The sequence below is a fragment of the Pelecanus crispus genome, chromosome 2 (genome assembly GCF_030463565.1).
Source record: "Pelecanus crispus isolate bPelCri1 chromosome 2, bPelCri1.pri, whole genome shotgun sequence".
In the NCBI taxonomy this organism is placed as follows: Eukaryota; Metazoa; Chordata; class Aves; order Pelecaniformes; family Pelecanidae; genus Pelecanus; species Pelecanus crispus.
In genome coordinates, this window is record NC_134644.1 from 160,759,894 (window position 1) to 160,782,035 (window position 22,142).

Sequence of the window (22,142 nt, forward strand, 5' to 3'; positions counted from 1 at the left end):
AGGAAGCTGAGTAAAGCGCAATGGTAACAAGCATGATTCACTCTAAAAAGTGGACAAATAGTGTAAAAATAGCATTGTAAATCAGGAAAACAAACCGCTATTAATAAACCAGCTGAATTTAATACCCTTGAAAGCATATACTTTGCATAAACTTAAAATATTAGTTTCATTGCTGATGCAAACAGGTGATTAAAAATTAAAGTATAAAGTCATTTGAAGGCTGCAGAGAGTTACAGAATCTATTTATTGGTCAGTGAGATCCTCAAGACTTTTTACTGTGAGTCCCAGCACTCTGACTAGATGCAGCCACAGGATGGTGCTCACGGACTTTGCATACTACATTACAAATCCGGGGGGGGGGGAAAGAGAGAGTGGGAGCCAGACACTCCCTTTGGCAGGTTGTTCCTTGTCCTGCCCTGAAATACATGAGCCAGCAAGCAGTCATGGATTAGGCTGATTTATGACTTTACATTTACTGAGCCTTCAAGGGCATTGCAAATAGACCTATTCATCTGCTTCCTTGTCTTCTGGACATTATTGTTTAGGTAAATAGATAAATTAGGGTCTGAAAAGGTACAAAATGTATCACATTTAGCATCAATGAGCTGAACATCTTATTGCTTCAGATGAATCGTTAGTCTTGCAAGCCACTCTCTTCTTGACTGGTACAAAGCGTTGGCCATTGCACACAGCTGGCAGTACAGTAGAATAACTGCAGAGGACAGGCTCTCCCAGATTTCTAGAGCTGGGAGATGGTTTTTAGACGTAGGAATGCTTTCTAACCTTTGCTGTAGAAAACAACTGGACTTAAAGAGTTTCTCTAAAGCTCAAACACTTCTGCAGTTTCAGTGGAAAGCTATCTGTGCACTGTGACTTTGGACAAGAATCCTACTCAGCAGCAGAAGGTCCCGCTTTACAGAGTTGAGTCACGGTCATCTCCCTGAGACTTGCTGCCTCCCCCTTCCCTCGAAGGGGCTCCTACTTACATTAAGAAAGGGATGCACATCTCTGTTTCACCTACGCCTATTGTTTCTTAACTGCAGTCCTTCAGTCATTTTATTTGTAATTTTATACCGATGACCAGGCACGTTGTAACGAGTATTTTCATTCACCTCTTAAATTCTCGGGACTTAAAAACTTGGTGAATAGTAGCCTTAATTGTGAATTCAGTAGGGAATACATAGGGTAACTCATATTTCTACACGAAGGTACATTCTGCAATTTCACGTCCCCATTGCAGCGTCTACGCATATGGCAAAGATGTGCATGTACTACGACGCTTTTAATCAGGGTATATACTAAGCCAGACAAGTGCTGGAACACTTTAATATAAATATTTCCCCTATGAATCATTAATCCGCAAATCGCGATACCGGCACTGGGGGATACTCGCATTCCAAGCCGTACGGCGGAGCAGGCACCTTCTAAATCATTGGAAACGAAGTGAACGAGGAACCTCGGGGAGAGGAAAAGGAGTTAGAAGGTGGCAAAACCAGAAGAAAGAGGACACTGAGCAGCCCCGCACCTGCGCAGGTAACGCTGCCCGACACCCCCCGCACCCCGAGCCCACCCGGCCCGCGCACCTGGCCGCGCCCCCGCCGCGGCGGCCGGGCCCGGGGGCGGAGGGCTGGATCTCAGGCATCGCTCAAGCCTCTTTTTTTTTTTTCCCCCCTTCTTTCCACCTTCTGCTCTATAATTGCCCGCCTCCTTTCGCTACCCTTTCGCCTTATCAGATGCGGCGCAGCGAGGGGAAGAGCGGCCAGAGGGTTGGGAAGCGGCTCTCCCGCAGCCGTCTCGACGCCCGCAGCCCCGCCTGAAAACCAGCGGCGCAGCCCCGGGGCTGCCGCCCCGCCGGTGCCCGCACAGGTCGGTGTGAGCTCCGCTTCGCCTCCCTCGAGGGCTGGGGCGAGGCGGGCGGGGGCTGGCCGGCTCCGGGGAGCTGAGGCCGGCGGGGGTCGGGGGGAGCGGGCGCGCTTCCCGCCCGGAGACCCCCGCGGCGGCCGGAGCGGAGCGCCGGGGGGAGGCGGAGGTGGAGGGGCGGCAAGTGGCGAGCCTGAGGCGGGGAGGGGGAGCCCCTCGGAACCTGCCGCAAACGCCCGCCTTCTAAAACCGATCACCATTAAAAAATAACCCGTCACGCTTTCAAACGGAGGGTCTGGCTGCGCCGAGGCAGACGGCTTCGCCCCGGCTCTCAGGCCCGGCCCCGTGGTAGCTCGGCGGGCGGCTGCCCGGGCAGGCGAGCCCGCCCCCGCCGCGGCGCGGCTCCGCTCCCTGCGGGCGGCCGCTCGGTCGCACAGGGCCCGTTCCTCGCCCCAGCCCGGCGGGGCCAACGCGCTCCCCGCTGTCCCGTTCTCAGCTCGGGCGGGAGCTCGCTTTCAACCGCGGGGCCGTGGGTGCTGGTGTCGGGGAGCGCCCCGAAGAGGAGTCGGGGGCGGGGGTCAGGCGCGGCGCCGTGTTCGTGAGCCGCGGCCCCGCGGGCCGGGCCGGAGCCGCGTTGCGGGGGCTGTGGAGGGGCGAACGAAACGCGCCCGCCGGGCCGTGGCAGCGCCGCGGGTCTGCGAGAGCCGGGCCGGCGTCCCCGCCTCGCCGCCGGCCCCCTCCGCCGCCTTCCCGCCCTCCCGTGAGGGGGCGGCGGCCATGGCGGCGGGCCCGGCGGCTCCGCGGGGGCTGCGGCGGTGCCGGGGCAGGTCGCACTCTTCCTTTCGCCCAGCGGGACGTCGAGCCGAGCACCGTGTCCCTGTTCCCGGGCCGCGGGCGCACGCAGGGTCGCGCCGCTCCATAACGAGCCGCCGGGCTCCCGTTCGGGGGGGCCGCGCTAAGCGCCCCGGGGGAAGGGCGGCAGGGCTGCGCCGAGGCGGCTCTGCCTCCTCGCCTGGGCTGCGCTTCTGCAGCCAGGGCGGCACGGAGGTGCGGGCCGCGTTTCTCCCGGGCTGGGGGGTCTCGAAGGCCGGGTGCTCCCTCGGGAGAAGCCGCCCCGTCGCCAGGCCCCCGCAGGCGTCGCGGGCAGGACGGGCCGCGGCCCGCCCGCGGCGGAGCCGTGAGCAGCCGCGGAGCGCGGCGGAGCGCCCGGGCAGGGCGCTGCCTGCGGGGCTGGGTCTCTGCTGCCGGGGCTGTCTGCCAGATCACTCTTTCACCAAACAGTTAAGAAGAGGTGAAATACGTAAAAAGCAGGAGGAATAGGGTATTTCTTTCTATTCCCAGATGATGTCAGCCACCAGGTGGCTGCAGACTGGTGGTTGCCTTTCCTGGGTAAGTGAACCTTGAAGTGCGGTCGTTGCAGAGGTGAACTTGTGCCTAGTTTATCCAGCACCAGCTGCATGTATCCCAATAAATCTTACTTCTCCGTGCAATGGCTTTTCTCTAAAAGCAGCGGTAGAGAGTGTTTTTAGTCTAGTCTACCCTTGATTGGCTTAGAGTAGACTTGGTAGTGTAGGTTAATGGTTGGACTGGATGATCTTAAAGGTCTTTTCCAACCTAAACAATTCTATGATTCTACACGGGATTACCTGACAGTATTTATGGCCCTTATTTGTGTGGAGGGTTTATATCAAATTTTGCAGGTTGGAAATTGAGCCACCGCTGTGAGTGAATATTTTAATGTCTGGGTTGTTACATGCAGAGAAATCTGCACATCACCAGCTGTGACTGCATTGAAGAATGAGTTGCATGCTGTTCTTTGAAGCGTCTACTTGCTCTAGGTTGTATTCCTGAGTGAGGGGAAAAGCATCAATACCCAATGTGAGGTACACAAGGGACATATTTCAGACTGTTTAAGACAACTCTCTTCGTTCTTCCCATTGCCTGTCACTAGGCAACTGTCTGCTGACTGTGCTGACTCATCTGGATCCAGTCCTTGGGTGCCTGTCTCTTTGAGTTCATGTAGTAGGAAGCCTGGGCACTTTGCTCGGGTTTCTGAATTCCATCTGGAGAACTTGTCCTAAGAACTGGGCGTAGCAATACTGAAGTTTCTGGTGCGCATCTTTGTTATTGGATCTAGCTATTTGCCTCTGTCTTGAGAGATTTATACTGTAAGAGGTAGATTCAAAATACATATTTAAGTAGCATGAAATGTGTTGATAATTTGGCTAAAACTTTGCTAACCTCCTGTGGGGATGGAATTCACAATGATTAAGGCCCCTATATATTTCTAGGCATATCAAGCATTCATGACTGGGATTTGCAACAGTAGACCTACTGAGTCCTGGGATAACTATGGCAAATTGTAGATACTTGAAGAGAGAAGGAGATGTAGGTCTTATCCTCTTATCTGTTTAATAATGGTTGAGGTACTTCAGTCTGCCTTTTTTATTAGATAGTGGTCGAACCACTTTCTTCGTGCCTTCCTCAGAAGGCAATGAAAACATGGAAGGCAAATTCAGTGATGGTATGTTGGGAATATTAGAGATATACATATAATTTTGTTATATGTAAACACAGGCGGTAAATGGGAGGGACCTGCAAAACAGAAATGCATAAACCAAAATTTACCAAAGTAAACCTTCAAATGCTGACTCTTTGTTGACAGCAAGAAATCTGCTATTAATTATCTTAGTTTAATTCTCCCTAAAATACTAACAGGAGAGGGCAGCAAAAAATCTTCTTCCTGGCCCAAAAAGTTGACTAAAACTAGTGCCCTGAAGTTGAGTGATAGATAAACATTCATAAACACAATGTTATGAACATGTTGCTGTCTTGAGAGGTGCTTCTATATATGTTAAATAACTGTACTGGAAAGCGTTAAAGGCCAAGTTCAGATAATGAAATTTGTACTGTTCTTAACCTAGCTTCTGTGGGCAGATAAATTGCCTCTTTTGGAACTTGTTCTTTGGTACCAGAATTGCTTCCTGTAACCCAACCATTTCACCTAGGACTACCTTGAGTGTTCATATAGTGCTGCACTCTGAAGTGTTGATGTTCCGAACTGATTAAGTTAAAGTATTTTTGACCACGGTATTACTACAAATAGAATTAGCACTTACTCAGCTGATACACTGCATGCCTTTTGAGCTGTGTCTGCTTTAGTCACTGTAAGTGCCAGGTAGTACAACAGAGAGCATAGAATAAGTTGAAGAAGATAGAAAAGGGAAAAATAGAGTAGGCTGTAGAGGACAGTGAGAAGAGGAGTTGTGTATCCTCAGAACAAAGTTCTGTCTTTTTTGACAACCCATGTGCAAAATTGCTTCATTGAACTGATCAATGACTATTTCACTAAGGTTACTGAGTACACGCATTTGCTATTTTATGGTAGGCTTGCAGGGCAGTTCTCATCTCATTTTATTGCAGCATCCTGAAATGCATAATTTAGCATCCCATTCTGGATGCTTTCTGGATATAAAGTAGGTAACAGTTTTAGTCCTACTTTGTTGTCGAGAGCTTCAGCGTTCTCTACCACAGGTATCTTGATAAGGTGCTTGCAACACTGGATTGTATAGAGAGACCCATTTTACCTTGTTATGCATAGCAAACTCTACTTCCAATACTCATGTGTGCTTAGCAAAGAATATCAGTTTTCTCTTTATATGGGCTGAATTTTCAGAACTGTTGAGTGGCCCAAATGGGGTTCTTCGTCTTTTTCAGGTAAAATATGCTCTGGTTTTAAAACTGCTGTCAGGATGAAATCTTGGCTCCACTGATGTCTGTGGCAAATTCCTAATCTTTTTAATGGAATCCAGATTTTGCCCACACTTTTCATTAAAGTGGATGCCTTATCTTCGCAGGTTTAGTAAGTCTTTCTGTTCTATGTGTTTTCAGACCTGCTGAAACCGTGTGTATTGAGGGGAAGATGATGCTTTGTCGGTATGAGATACAGAGCTGTTTCTTCTTGGCTTTTTTAGCTGTCACAGCTTTCTTCATCAGTGATGTCCAAGGCCAAGGTAAGTCATAAATAAGAAGATGGAGCTTTTCATTCTGATGTGCAGAAATAGACTTTCTTATTCCAAATGCAAGTGTTATTTCCCTTTTAGTAGGTGTGGATCCAGTACTACTGAAATGAAGCAGGAGTTTTGCTGCTGATCTCAGGGGGGAGTAGAATTATGTGTTTGTGTGTGCTCTTTGAACCTAGTATCTCAAATAGCATAAATCTTTTTGCAAATTCAGGTATCTCAAAATGAGTTATATGGAACGTTTATTTTTTTTTTTACTCTTATTTACATGAAAGTATGATCAGAAATTGCTGTGACTGTCCTCTACGTAATCAAGTAAGTTTGAAGGACCAGCTGTGATACCAAGCTTATATATATATTTTTTTTTCTTTGTTGGAACAGTAGCTATTGCAACACTTACATCATACAGTATTGCACAGGACTCTTAAATGTCACAGACTACTTCTGCAGCTTTTTTTTTTAAATCTCTTTTGTGGGTATTAAAAGTACTGCTGAGATTGTTCAGCTTAAATACTTGTTGGAATGTATGGACAATGGTTTGACTTCTAGAGAAAATTTATCCTATTTTGGGGAAGAAGGGAGGACGAATGCCAATGAGTTTTTATGATTTCTAAAGACAGATGTTTCTCTCAACTTTAAATTTATGTAATCCCTTTGATATGAGACTGCATAGGCATAACCGGGAGCAGAATTTGATCCTGGGTCTATTCTAAAGCATCTTGTATAATGCGTTATTGATGAGCACATTCAGAGAGTGGTGGCAATCTGAGGCTTTCCAAATTCTGGTAAATGCAAGTAGCAGTGCTCTCCAGTCTGCGTGGCACTCAAGTGCTGGGGAAGCATACCATTTTGGATGTTTGGGAAGCTGCGAGCATTTTACAAGCCTCTCCCAGAGCTTAGGGACACATGTAAGCAGTAATATGTAATGTGGGCGATGTGAGGTAAATGTAGAAATATATGTTCCCAATGTTCAACACATCAATTCTGGTCAGAAATGAGGTCCAGAATGTTTGTGACTTAATGAGCCAATAAAGCAAAGCATATGGTTAGTCCTCTCTCTGTGTATTTCAGTCCTAATACATATGGTTAAGATTTGTAAAACAGGATTGGGGATTGAGATCCATCTCCAGAAAGTTTTGAAAAATTTCTTGAACTTGTAAAACCATACTCCTCCCCCGCTTTTTTTTTGTAGTGTTTTTTTTTTAAAAAAAAAACAAAACATTGATTTAATCGGTCATATGTAAGGGAGAAAACTTTCAAACTATTAATACAGTGAAATGAAGGTCAGAGAGAGTTTTTTCCACAATCATCACACCAGCAGAAGCTAGAGTTGATGTACTTGATGAATAAAGAACAATACTTCCCTTGTTCTTATACTCTTTCAGCAAGCATCAGCTGGTGAATGCTGTGAGCAGTGTGATACTAAGCTAAGTGGACTATTGGCTTGGCCCAAAATGACTGCTATGTTATTGAGTGAGGTGGTATGAAGTCTCTATTCCATGTTCACAGAATAAAAATATCTTTTGCTACATTTAAAGTAATAAGATATTTCTCAAATCCTTTCTTTTCTCAAGGTTGCCACTCCTTGCAGTAAACTCTTCATGCAGCTGGCTAACTATTTACAATTTAATACAGCACTAACAGTATGTTTGTCTGTTTTAAGAAATTGTACACTCTGCTAAGGTGTAGGAAGAGCTAGTATTAGTTCCAGCTTGTGTTTCCTTCCTTTGGCAAAGATGCTCACGTAAAGGTGTGTAATGTGACTTCTTGGAAAAGAGAGTATGTTTGGGAGACTGAAGTCAACATGCCTGAAGCTACAACTTATTCCTTCAACTGAGGAGTTACCTGCATTGTGCTACACGGTTTTGTCTCATGTATTGCCTGAATGCTTTATAAACCACATAGTGCCATTCAGTTTTTAGTCAACAACAATTAGTCTTTCGTCACTGCTGTTTCTTCCTCATTCAGCATAACGTCACAAACAGCAGCAACAAAAAATCCAGCTTTTGTCTACTTATGTTCTTATATAGTACACAAAAATAGTGCTGGGCAAGAAAAATATGTTAGAATTTTCCATTTATTCATAAAGTAACTTGCTTTAAGGATTTTCCTTCTGTATTTAAAGGTGGAAACTTTTCTTTGTGTAGCAATAATTTCCATGTGTTACTAATGTAATTCAGTGCATATTAACTTGTTCAATTCTTACGACAAAAGTGAATTGGAAGCCACAAGGTTTAGTTGCTGTGGCTTTAGTTGTGGCAAGTCTTAGACTATTGGATGTCTTAGAGAGCTGCGCATATGCAATTTATGGTATTTTTCCTTTCCATTAAGATACTGAAGAGTTCAAAACACTTTCCCTAGTGGTCCACAGGAGTCATGTATTTGGAGTTCTAGTTTATCTGGTGGCATAAACAAAAGCCTTGAACTTGTCTGTAGTTTTCTTTTGGGTGACTGCTCTAATGTTGCTGACGGCCATTCACTTTTGCATTCCTGTAAAACCACTTAACAAGCTCTAGCTACTGATTTTTATCAGTTAACTGACTCAGCTTGGAATAATTTTTTTCCCTTTCTGCAAGAAGTGAGATTTTGTTCCACAGACAATAAAGGTCCAAAGAAATAAAGATATCCTCTTCAGGTTGGTGAATGTGTAGTATCCCATCAATACTTTGTCGTCTGTTCAAGTGTTAGATTTTTAACTTCCTTAGATATATGTACTTTTCTGTGCCAGAATGTTAGTCTTTGCACAACTGAGACACAGTTGAGTATCTGTCTGGTGAATAATTCCTTTCTTCCTTATGGTTAATTGCTGTGTGGCAATGTCCATTCCCCTGCACTGCCACCTTTGATACAAAAAGTACCCAGTGAAAACTGATTAGTTATGTAAAGACTATTCTGGCACAACTTTTCTAGTCTTTCACATTGTAACTCTGTAGTAAACAGAAAAACTTTTGGTGATTGTGTCCTTCTTTGCTTGTAAGATCTGTGATTGTTTTTTAGGAGCTCCCAAAATTTACCTGTTTTGGTGATGGCTAATAGCGATTAGTCCAGAACTATGCTTCTTTGTTAGAAGGTGCTTTCATAAACTGCTAAGTTGAAAGTGGGACAGAATGGAATGACAGGGGAAGGAAAAAAAGATGGCAGAGAAAACGAACTCTGAAATTCGAAGACATTATTTTTTTTTTGTCAATCCTTGGTGTTACTTTGTTGCTCTCTGGTCTGCCTCTTAATCCCCATACAAATTTACCACTTAATGCTGGTAAAATGTGTAGCATTTTTACACTTGCATACTGTCATTGATCAACAGTTTATTCGCTATTCCTTAGATTATTTAATTATTATTTAAATAATAAAGGAATTGCATATTTTGCAGACTTTGAGGTATGATTTGTCACTCTTGGTTCATTCAGCCCCAATTGACTGTGATTTATGTATAGCTCAAAGACAGAATGAATCTTGAGAATGAATTAAAAACTGTAATCCATAACTACAGTCTGCTTGGCTTTCAAAACTTTTTGCCATAGTGTCTGTCATTTTATTACAATTATAGCACGCTGAATGTTCTTGCAGAAACCTGCCCAGCAAAACATTTTGCAATCCGAGGGCCAAATTTTCAAAGAACTGATTTTGTATTTGCAGTGATTCCTGCACACGCTCTTGCTTGCAGCCTCCCTTCCTCTAAACTTCAGGCAGTCTGACTGAAGAAGGTCTGACACGATTGTGCCCAGCAACTGGGGAAATGCACTGTTTGGGTGTAAGCCCAGTGCTGCTTATCAGAACAGTTTTGAGTGTGTGGAATTGGTGTGCTACCTGCTGTTTCTGTCCCCTTGCCTCTCTTCTTGAGCTTGTTCTCTGAAGTCTTTGAGAATGTGGTGGTGTTACTAAGCTGTTCTTGGTGCTTATGTACTCTCTTTTCTGTGTTCTGGGTTAAGTTCCTCAAGGCAGAGAATTGCAGAACCTTTGGTCTGGCAAAACTGTCCCTTATGGATTAAGAGGCTGGATGCAAGTGAATATATCTCTTGTGTTAAACCTCCAGCTTTTTACTTCTAAGACCCAAAATGTTTTTAATGGTAGATGACATAAAAAAACCAACACCCCAAATCTCAAAAAAACAGAGCCTGCCTCTGTCCTTCTTCTTTCTTCCCCCAAGCTATTGGAAAAAGAAGCACGTAGGAAAAAGTAATCGGTTCGGGACAGGTCTTTGGCTGCTGTTAGTGCCAGAGCTGCATTGACTGTAGCAGGTCAGATGGAGAGGCCAGAGGCTGTTGGCCAGCACATTCTGCCTGTTGACTCAGATGCTCCGTGTGCTGTAATCCTTAAATCTCAGAAATATCATGAGGACTGTTGGTTTATTATAGCTAGTGAACCAACAAAACATGGGCATGAGCCTAGTCAGTTAAGAGCTATCTTGGGCCCCGGGGAAGAGAAATTGCCACTTCACCCCTTCAGATAATTTCCTTTATTTCTTAGAGTTACTAACAGAAAGCTTAAGGATGGTAGTGGCAGAGACACCAAGTGTTTGGAAAATGAAGGAGGCAGTTCGGGGGCTGTGGAGATAGTGGGAAGAGGAGGGGTTAGGGTTGATGGAGGAGTTTGTTAAGCTTTTCTAGGCTTTTCTGTTGTTCAGCCTCTGGGTAGCTTCCCTGGCTGCCTTTCTCTCTAGATCAGTTAGTTCTGTGAGCCAAACCCTATTCAAATGTATGAAAACTTCCCCTTATTGACAGCCTTGGCTACCACAGGCTGCACAACTAGCAGCTCTGCTTCAGTTGTTTGCTGTGAGGGAGGGATGTGGCTCCCTGAAGCAGAGCAGAAATGCTATGTAGAGTGTTGTCCAGCATCAGTGGAGCTTGCCTGAGCAGAGGGTTGCAAAGCTGTGAAAAACTAGTTTATGTGCATAGACACAAAGTTGCTGATACTGCAGTAACAACATAGGGTGGATTTCCTATTTGTTCCTCTCTGTGTTGCTTCACTGAAATATCACCTCTTTCTTAATCATTTCATGCTTTTATTTATTTCACCTGCTGCTTCTATTGGAAACCTAGGTGATGGCACAATATAAATAGAAGCCAGATTTGCTTACCATCCAGATTGCCCCTGTCTAAATCTTGACTAGCCTGTGCATGCCTGCTAGTCTTGATGAGACCGAAGCAGTGCTTGCAGCTGGGCAAGTCTGTGTGCTGCTTAGGCCAGGTTTGAAAATTGGGCAGCTGATGTTCCCTCTGCCTTGTGCATGCCTATCTTTCCTTTTAGTTATCGTGTCTTCACAAGGCTTTGAAAATTTGGCCCTGAGTGACCTTAAACGTGGGGAAACACCCATGGTAATGCAAGGTAAAGGAGCCTAGGTAATGCATATTGTCAGTGGAAGCAAGGAGAGCAATTTTAATTCCCATACATTAACAAAGAGCATTTTTATTACCAGCTTTGCCTGCTAAACTAGAGTCTTAACATCTAACACTGTTTGTCTTTCTGTCCTCTGCTGTTAGGTTGTTAGTTTGTTTTTATAAAGAGATAAATAAAAGGTATGTCTGAGGGTAGTAGTGCACCTGGGGATGTAATTTTACAAACTAATAAACTGATGTATGTGACATTTTGAATAACTTGCATCCTTTATCATTAAAATTTTGTGTTGTCTTCCTCTATGTGTTTATTTTTATGTTTGTTTAAAACTGGCCGTTGCTTTTTATTTGAATTTATAATGTTGCTTTCTTTACCCACTTGCAGTGTCCCCACCAACAAGACTAAGATACAATGTAGTCAGTCCTGACAGTGTACAGATCTCTTGGAAAGCCCCCAAAGGGCAATTCACTGGATATAAGCTTCTTGTCACTCCAAGTTCAGGTAAAACAAAAGTCTGTATGTTCACTTTTATGGTGAAAGGACTGTCTTCCTAAGGCAGAACAGCTTTTCAGAGGCTAGTGTCAACCTTCAGGACTAAGGAACTGTGAGCAAGCTGTGAATAACGGAGTATTGGCTGGTCAGCAGAACAGGGAAATCAATCTGACCAGAGGGTGGTCATAGACATAGAATATGGGAATTAAATGCTTAAGGTAGTAGAAGTGTGTGGGTGCTAGTTATGCTGCATAGGTAGTCCTTGGGAATTGTCACTGATCATCTGTCTTTACCTTTCTTCCATTGGGGGGTAAGGAAGTCTAGAACTGTTCAAGGGAGAGTACCGGAACCCTATTTCAGTCAAAGCTTTGAGGTGGATCTCCCATAGTGAGCACCCCAGAAAAGACCAAAAATATTTTTGGACCAAACTTAAAAAAAACCCAAACCACCCCACCCCAACTTTTTAAAATCTTTTTTTATGAAAACTTGAAATGTAAAGATAGGCAACAAAGTGGCTATATCTGGCTACCTGTGTAGAGGTACTACTTCTGTATATATTTCAATTTAGATATAGATATGCTTTTAACATATAGTCAAAATAGATATTTGTACATACTTGTATACCATCTTTATATATGTGTATACATGGAAATGTTTAATATTTGTATTTATACATGAGAATTTCCTTTCCCAAAGGAAGAGGGCGAAGGGGATGTTCAGAGATGACGTGGGTATGATGGGATCAGAACTAGCAGCCAGTCACAGAGCAGTGTGAAAGCCTGTGGGTATGATGTTACCAAACTTGACATCTTTTTGTCAAATGTTTCTTTTTTTCTTAATTAATAGTTTTGCTGGACACCGTGGCTATTCCATGAGGCCCAGATACAAAGGCCGATTGATTGATCTTAGTGTTTCTATCTAAAGAGAACTGGTCCATGTCTTTGGTCAGGCTGTCTGATTTCTTGCTCTTCTGAGATGCCCTCTGACCTGGCTGTATGGATAGTCCCAAAAGTGGGAACAGTTGGGTCATTGTAGAGCTTGAGGTAGTTTTAAGTCATTACATTTACTGTGCTATAAAAAAAGCAAACAAGTTATGTATTTGTGGTTTTTTTTGTCTTGTCTTCTACAGGTGGAAAAACCAATCAATTAATTCTTCAAAACACTGCAACCAAAGCAATCATTCAAGGTCTTATTCCAGATCAAAACTATGCCCTTCAGATCATTGCATTCAGTGAAGACAAGGAGAGTAAGCCAGCACAAGGCCAGTTCAGAAGTATGTGTCTTTTTATGCGTGACATGCAGAATTTATCGGATATTTAATATGACTTACAAAATTGTAACAAAGTCTGACACAAAGGGGGTCAATGGAAAAACAGTTTTTTCTGTGGTGGAAGGCTAATCAGAGCCACAGATTTTAACTGGTACATATACAGCTGGAGCCTGAATTGACCCAGTTGCTCTTGCACAGGAGATCCTTGCTTTGGGCTTTATTTCCATTGGTTTGGAATCCCTTTCTTCCCCATTCCGTTATGAAATTAGCCAGTATCTCATGGAAAAGAATCTTCAGTGAGCGGAAACAAGAAGGGAAGTGCTGTATTCTGATACTTAAAAAATTTCCTTCCCTTTGTCCAACTTTTTATTAAAACATTCTTATAGCTGTATCAACTGACAACTAGTTGCTAGTTCAATGATACTATGAAAGGCTAAATTCTGACTGGTCTTCAGCTGTCAAATATGTTTACAAATTATGCTTAAGACTTTTTTATCTGACCTACACATACTCTTAATGTCTGTGTCGTAGTGATATATATGTCTTAGCTGATTGGTCTTGATCTGCATTTTAAATGGCTTAGTTAAATGTGATCAGTGAAGATTTGGTCGATAAAGACAAAAGTGTGATGGTCTGGGAGTACAGCTGAAAGCCTACTGAATTCCCTTGACACTGAATATTTCTCACTGTCGTTGCTAAACCACCTTTCTCTTAGAAGCAGCACAAGATAAAATATGCTGATTGCTTGATGTGGTGTGTGTCAAGGTCTTTCTAGCTTTTCATCACTGCAACTGTGTGTTTACTACTTTAAGTTCCATCCTGGTTAGGAAACCCACAAAACCACACATCACTTTAGCATTAAAGAGCAGCCCACAGAAAGCTACACTGAATTCTATATTAGGTGTGGCTTTATTTTAAACTACCTCTATTCTTCAGGAAAAGTAGAGCTGGCAACTTGATTTAAGAATATGGGGGTTATGTTCTATTTAGTATACTCTTTCTTTGCTGCAGGTGAAAACATGTAGTACCTCATGAGGCTGGAGTTTCATTTGACAATATGACAATTGCATGAGTAAAACCCCATACAGCATGTGTACAAATCCCTCTTTTTTGCTATCCTGTATTCTATGGCTTTTTCCCCTTCTGTGACAAGTGGTCCCTAATTCTTGAGGTGAAAAAAGGTCAAACATATACAAAACTTTGAGACTATCCTCTGGTTTTGTGCATTGGAAGTATGTTTTTAATGCTGCTGAGTTGCAAGTGATATACAAAAAAATTCTCAAGCCTACAATAAAATTTTATGGTTAAAAAAACCTGCTATAGGGTTACATATACCAGCCAGGTATACTTTCTTATTCTATTGCTGCTTGTAAGTTATTGTACATAGTATGTAACTAACTAAGATCACGGGGGATTTTTTTCCCTTTAAAATGCAGCTGTAAAAACATGCCCTAGATAAGTTTTTTGTCTGTGTAAATATGTGAATAAAACTGGTGTCTTCTTGTCTGTTCTTCCTATGTGGTTAGAATTTTGGCAGTTAGAAATGGCTTTCCCAAATCCAGAAATCTCTGTCAGGATGTGACCAACTTGTCTCCTACGAGCACTGACTTTTGTACTGTTTCTCTGGAGACTTGCCGCTCAACAGCACTAGCATTAGAGGAGGCCATCAAGCAGCTCCTTAGCTTGCTCTTAGCCTTTTCGCAAAGAAATGCTCTTAGAAGGCTAAGCAATGGCATCCTTTTTGACTAGTATTATTCTGGTAATTTCCCCTCTTTTATTTTAGTTGGAGACTTGTTTAAATAAGGATTAAACCCAGACTTCTGAGTAAGACCTGGTGTCATCATGGCTTTACCTGTAACCCAGCTAATAACCAAGATCTACCTTGGTAAAAGCTGACTCCTCAGCAAGCTTGTGGACCTGAATTTCCTTCTGAATCAGTTTCACAGCCATTCGCTAAAGGTAGAGGTGATGTGCAGGTGCACATGCTGTATTAGTAAGGAGAGGAGTCAAAAACTTCAGTTATTTTTTTTCACCAGTTTTCCTACCTCTGTACCTGGAGTGTGAGGGCTGTAGGTTCTGCAGAGGGTTATGACGCTGAGAAGGTCACACTCATATGTTTGACAGTGGCTTGTTGTCTTCCTAAGACCTTAGGATGGTCTTGTGATTATGTTTTGGATTGGAACTTAGAGCACTCTTGGGTCTTTCAGATATTCCATACACTATTGGGTAAATTAGCGAAATCCATTTGACTTTGGTTCCACTTCTGTAAAACAGAATACTTTTATTGTCTATTTTATAATGTATGTTTCAAGAGACAGATAACCTTATTTCACCCTCTCGCAGTGTTTTTTGAACGATGTAGCACAGAGACTCTGATCCTGGCTAAGACTCAGTGCCTGCTTGGATGAATGTCGGTCATAATCCAGCTCTGCATAAACGAAAGATTTTAGTTGGAGTAGGATTTTATTTTCTATGAAAGATATTCTCTGTTTCATTGTTTTAAGCTGTTCCTGGCCATTGTAGACAGCTGGGGCCTTGACACCAGTTAGCCTTCTAAGGAAATAGTGAAAGGATTTTTTTTTTTTTTTTTTTTTCCTAATACGTGACTTTAGCAATGATTTTGCCAGAATCTTTCAGACTATGAGTAGAGTGATACTGGCAACTAATGTAATATTAGGAATTGCTAATCGAGCTGGGTTCTGCTTGGCTGTTATGAGAGATTTGGGACATAAGGGAGGTATCCCACCCACTTGTGGGACAGGAAACTGTTGAAGTCTAAGCTTTGGAGCAACTTTGCTCTCATGGGAGTATTTGGTGCCCTGAACACAGATTTGGGCATGGGATCTAAGCTGATTCTTTAAAGAGGATAATGTAACAGCTGGCTTATGCGCTTTTGTGTTGAATGACTTGGAGTGGAACTCTGTAGTGCTGGACTTTCTCCAGCTATCTTTGCCAATTTTCTGGACTGTATTTCCAGTGCTGGATCTTGTCAACGTGGGCTTAGGTGCTGATGTCACTGTATTTGGACTCCTCCTGTGTGAGGAGAGTCACTTTTGAGAACTTTAATGATGATAGGATGGGGAAAGATTTGTAACAAGGATAAACCCAAAGGGAAGGAGGAGAAAACCCAGTAACAGTCACTTGTTACCTAAGCATATCACAAGATGTTGCATGCAACTTCTTTATCTGAAAGAAGAACATTACATGCTTCTGATTGCACTGTTTCTAGTTTGATTGATTATATTTTTCCCCCTTACTTTTCAGTTAAAGATATAGAGAGAAGAAAAGAAACAAGTAAATCCAAGGTGAAGGATCCAGAAAAAACAAATGCGAGTAAACCAGCTCCAGAAGGTCAGATCATAACACATACAACTTTTGTGATATTCTGAAAATAATCAGCTTTTTTATTTAACTTGGCCATTGTATAGATTTTCTTTAAGTCAGTACTTTAAATCTGGTTCCCAGGATTAAGTTAAACAGAAGGGAAAAATCAGTATTTTCAGGAATATTGGAGAGTTGCTACAACAGAGGTATTGCTTTTAAGTTCTGTGTTTTGCTTTACCACTTCGTATGGTAAGCAGTAAATACCACCATGAATAGCACAAAAGCAGTCTTTGAATCTGCATTAAAAAATCATGTTGCTTGTACTTCCCCACTGGGTGCACTTTGAGTAGTGAAAGAAGCACGTGCGTGTGTGTATACATAATAATAATTTCATATCATCTTGTCTGCAAGACAGGCTTGCAGTATTAATTTCCACCTAAGGTCAAATTGGTATTATTGTATAATTAGGCACGTGATAACTTGATAACTCTGTCCTAATTTAGGCCGTATATGTGAAAACATTTGAAATATTTTGAGGGGAAAAAGAGGAGATCATCTTGTGCAGTTGCAAGGAGCTAATCTTCTGGTGAAATGTGATATTGCTTGTCATGAGAAACTTGTCTAGTATGGACGGTAAAATCTATTTCAAGCTTAATATATAACTATTTCCTGTTATTCTAAAATAGCATCTTCTTTATGAAGTAACCCCAACAGTAGTTATTCCCTTCAGTGGTTATTTATGATGTACAGAACAAGCACAGATGAGAATAGCTTAATATGACCCTAAATAGTCTCTCTGTGAATAAATTGGACAGTTTCAAGGATCCCATTTCTTCCATCCCTTTTGCATTAGTAGGAGACAGAGCTAAGTATCAAAGACCTCACCCAAAGCTCCTTGAAGCCCATGCAAATTTTTGTACTTCAGTGCGTTTTTCTTCTTACCATACATACTTGTGTCATGTTGTATTTATTAACACTATACAAGTTTGTCTCTATACAGCATTTCTCAAGCCAAAGCACCCTTGAATTCATCACATTGGGTACATTGGGAAAAATGTTAGCTAGTATTTACAACACTTAAAGAAGCAAGCTATACCTGCTAGTGCATGATGGGGTAGTGGATAGGTGATCTTTCTTTCATGTCTAGAGGAAGACTGAGTTGGAAGAAATGAGAGAACTAAAGAAGGAAAATGTGATTTGTTTTCTTAATGAAGGACAAGTGATAAAAGTTGAAGGAGGGAAAACTGGGCCTGTAATAGGAAAATGATTAAATGCAGACAGAGGAAAGTGTCTGCCAGACTGTGGGAGAGGATTTATGCTTTTTCATGGAGTAGGGGCAAAAATACAGTTGGCAAGAAGAGATTGGATCTGCAGTCTCTCCCTTTTTAGGATTCTTGTTTACTTGTGAAGTCTTTAGCTCAGTTGCTTTCCTCCTCCCTGAACAACTTTTTACTCATCTAAACTTCTTCAGTTTGTATTCAGTATCGAGGCAGTTTGTATCAGAGCAAAATACACTTCCGTCCGGCACTTGTGAAAAGATACTGCCTTACACTTACTGTAGTAGGTTTTACTAGAAAACTGGGGTATATATTTGAAAAAAAAGGCAAAACTTACAAATTTCTTGATCAGTAAAACTGACCAAAAAGAAAAAAAGTTATGCTAATCTTTATGAATTCTTGATTTTGTTTAGCCCTATTCCTAACCCAGCTATATTTTAATGTAAAGTAATAGACTTTTTTCCTACTGTCTAGCTATTGCATATTTCTTCCATTTGCGCAGTATAATGATTATTCAAAGTGATGGAGATTCCAACTGAGTGACTTCAGTGGGAGTAGGGTGAGAGTCCAAGCAAAAACGTTGTGCAGAAATAACAGCATCAGCAAAAAATGTGTAGCTGGGATAGAATTGAATTCTGAACTGATACACAAAGAGTAATGGTATCAAAACTTTCCTAGTTTAATATATAAAGACTGTTCCACCTCAAATTGAAATGGATCAAAAAAAAAAAAAAGGAAGAGTCTGTGAAAGAAACAGTTTAAATAAGTAAGAGCAAAATTTTATGGCAAAACCATGAAGAATAACTTGATCTTCTGCAGGTGTTTGACAGGAAATGATTTGAGTATGACCAAATGAATTCAGGCCAGTGGTTAATTGGTTTCATAACAATTTAGTATATGGCTAAATTGGAGGCATTTAATAGCAACCGTGATATGTGGCTGTTTTATATCCTTGATCAAGTTGGTAAGACCTTAGGAGTTAACAGTACAAAAGAAATTATTAGGTAGTATAATGTCTTATCTGAAAACAAGAGCAATCTTTGCCCACAAAACAACTTGAAAACAACCATTGTCCAGATTGGTATTATCAGCAATTGTGGCTTCTGCTCTTGTCTTGACTGAAAGAATAACAAAAGCCTATTTCACCATTTCTGCGAGTATTAGAGTCAAGTTTTGATGTAAGGAGGTGCCTTCTGTGAACATCTGCCCCACTTGTTACAAAAGGATGTTTATATAAGAAGAAAGTAGAGTGTCTTTGCAAGACTTAGAAAGGCAAAAGTCATCAGCCATTCTCCTGCATATGGAGAGTTGCCTGGCAAAATTCTCCAGTGTGAATATTAGGACAAGTTTGGCATTTAGTAGGCCAGAAAATCCAAGATCAATGTTTTAGGACAGTTCTAATAAAGCACAGCAATACACTTGTCAGTCTGTATGAAAAAGCATGTGGACTCTGTCAATAATGCAAGGTCCATTTTGTGTATTATGATAACTCATCTATCCTGCTGATTTTCCCAAAAGGCACATAATTGTAGACATTTATTGTTTATAAATACTTAGCTAATATACTTTCTTCAGGGTCACGCAATAAAACCCACAAATTTCACTTCCAATTTCAGTGGGCCAAAGATTTCACCATAGCCCTTCTACTCATAGAAACCAGCTCTTCAGTAAGAAATACAAGATGGATATTTATATTAATGATTCCAGATAGTTTCCAAGCTTCTCACTCTTATTTTCATCTGTGGTTTGGAGGACTGATTCTGCAGTGCTGTGCGCTATTTGATTACCAACTGTCTGAGGCTCTAGGTAATGCTGGGAGGTGTGGATGTCTTTGCCTAAACTCCCAAATGTACCTCTTTCTTTTGTCCTTAAATTAGATTGTATTTGGGTTTTGCTCTGTCTTTATGGAACTCTGTCAGTGGCTTGTGTGGCTTGCTAGTAATTTTTTTAGCAGTTTCAGTAACCTTAGATTAAATTTTTCCATCTATTGTGTCCTGCCCATTCAAGAAGTCTGAAAAGATTTACTCCTTTCTTTCCTGCTCTAAGTACTATGCTCTTATCTCAAACAAACCTCCAGTGTATATCCAGTAATGTCATTGTGCCAAATTAATTCAGGTTTAATGTCTAGCACTCATCCATCAAATGTTCACTTTATATTTCATTTCCAGAAACATTCTCTAGTTCTTCTGCACAACCACTTCCAAGTCTCGAATCTCCTTTCCATATTTTTCAGAACCTGTTAGTTTTCAGCTTAGTGATTTATCGCTGCTGTGCACACTTGTATTAATAATGTCAGAAGCCTTTTCTCTTTTTCTCTGTTGAGATAAAGATCACGGTCTCAGCTTCTTTCAGCACACACTGATATTTGAGTACTTGTACCCTGGCGCTTCTCCAACTCCCTCATGTACAAAGCTCCTTTCTGTACAGCGACAGGGGTTAATACATTCTGTGCCTTCTCAGATGTTTTGCAGTTTCTCAGAGAGCTTCTGTGAGTGATTCTCTAATCCCTTTGGGGAGGGGAGAATCGTAGTGTTTTTACTATATCCTGTGGCGAATATGTGACTATAGCCTTTCTCTGCATAGTGTTTCTCTGTGTGTCTGAAATGGTTTTAGCCACCCATTTCAATAAAAACAACAAAATGCTGAAGGCCAGTTTTATTTTCTTGCTTGTGGACTTTATTTTGGGGGTTTTTAGTTAAGAGGTGTGGTGGCTTAGCCTAGGCTAGCAGCCAAACTCCTAACTAGCTGCTAGCTCACTCTTCTCCCCAGCAGGACAGGACAGAAAACAGGAAGAACAGCAATGGAAAAGCTCATGGGTTGAGATAAAGACAGGGAGACTGCTTACCAATTGCCATGGTAGGCAAACAGAGTCAACTGGGGAAAAATTTACTTAATTTATTGCCAATTAAAGTAATATATATAAAAAAAGCTAGTATGGGTAGTGGGAAACAAGAAAGACAAACGTTGAAACAACACCTTTCCTACCTGCTTCCCCAGGTTCAACTTGACCTCCTCCTTCCTCCCAGATTCCTCTCTCCCTCCCTTGTTATCACTGCAGGTTACACTCAGTCCAAGTCCTTTCAGAGAGGAAGCAAGCAGTGCAAAAGGGGTGTTGAGGGGTTATGATCAAGACATAGTGGTTTCTCTCTGCCATTCCTTTCTTCTCACACCTTTCTTGTCCTCCAGTGTGTCCCCTCCACAGGCTGCTGGGAATATCTGCTCCACCATGGAGCACGTCCTCTTCTGACCTTGGGGTTCTCTCTGCTGTTTCTCACTCCCCCTCCCTTCTCTCTCTGCCTGGCATTTTCTGTCCTTTCTTAAGCATGCTTTCCCAGAGGTGCCACCAGCTGTGTACAGGCACAGGGTGGCCCCTGGCCTCTTCTCAAAAAGGCCACCCCTGCAGCCTCCCTGCTGCCAAACCGGGGCACAGACGCCCAATACAAGAGGCACTCTATTAATGCTCTACTAGAGTAAAGCATTTACACAGTCTTAAACCTGTCCTGTTCAGAAATTCCTTTATGCAAATCTCAAATCGGGATAATTTAAGACAGCATAGAGCCATGTATAGACCAGATTTCTCTTCTGAATCAAGTTTTCACAGGATGAGCCTTCTACAGACTGTAGACTATTAAAACGATGAGAAATAAGGTCCCATAAAAGATTATGTGATTTATGTATGATGCAATGTAAGTTACTTTCTCATCGTAAAGTGCATGTAATATAGTCATATAGTAAGTATGACTTGTTAGGGAGGTCAGAGATCTTCACTGCACAGCACAGAACATGCTGGTTAGTTTAACCTTCCCAAATGAAAATCGCATTTCATCCCTGGAGCAAGTCCATTGGGGCTGGTGTGGTTTTTTAACGAATTCCTATGAAAATCTAGTGATGTGTGGCCTAGTTAAAAAGCCTGGGAGAACTGCAGCTTTCAGAATCCCTTAGATGCTTCTTTCAGATGGAGTCACCTTTACCACATGCCAGGAATCAAACTGGCAGAACATTACCTGAGCTACTTGGGCCAGTGTGGGGCCAGCTGGATGACCTGAGTAAAGGCATATTGCCCCTCAGTTCCCTACCCAAATGGAGTATACAGGAAGAAGCTCTAGGATAAATCAACTGGCAAAAGCTAGATCTGAGTTTCTCATCATGGAAGACTGAGACAAGCAGGTAGACGTTTAGGAAAGAAAATTTATAGCTAATCTGTTGGGTTGTGCTTATAGAAAGGACAACTTGGGAATAGAAAAATTAGACACTGGGTGAGTGAAAAATAACAGAGAAATCACAGTGGGCCTCAGAGACAGGAAAAAACTGCAGAAGCTCTTTTTAATGAGCTGTGTAATGCCATACCTTGTCTGCCACAAAGTATAATAGAAAGGTGCAGATGCCGGGTTATATTATCTATGTGTAGGTAATATAACATGAACTAATGTTAAAAACATTGACTAGTGACTTCATGTGTCTTGATCGATATTCCTGCATTTATATATTAATTTAAATATAAAAGTTTTTTGAGGAAGGGGTAGAAATGATCTGTAGGGACAAGCAAATGTTTCCTTTGGAAGA

General features: G+C 42.0%; 1 protein-coding gene across 3 annotated transcripts in view; it reads left to right on the forward strand.

The window, feature by feature from the left end:
* The first annotated feature begins 5,785 nt into the window (after positions 1-5,785).
* COL14A1 (collagen type XIV alpha 1 chain) overlaps positions 5,786-22,142 on the forward strand; it is a 124,407-nt gene continuing 108,050 nt past the window's right edge. For all 3 annotated transcript variants that reach the window (XM_075728217.1, XM_075728218.1, XM_075728219.1), the window contains exons 1-4: positions 5,786-5,873; positions 11,601-11,717; positions 12,838-12,981; positions 16,243-16,329. In XM_075728217.1, the coding sequence (XP_075584332.1) occupies positions 5,786-5,873; positions 11,601-11,717; positions 12,838-12,981; positions 16,243-16,329 (436 nt within the window). The remainder of the gene's footprint in view (positions 5,874-11,600; positions 11,718-12,837; positions 12,982-16,242; positions 16,330-22,142) is intronic.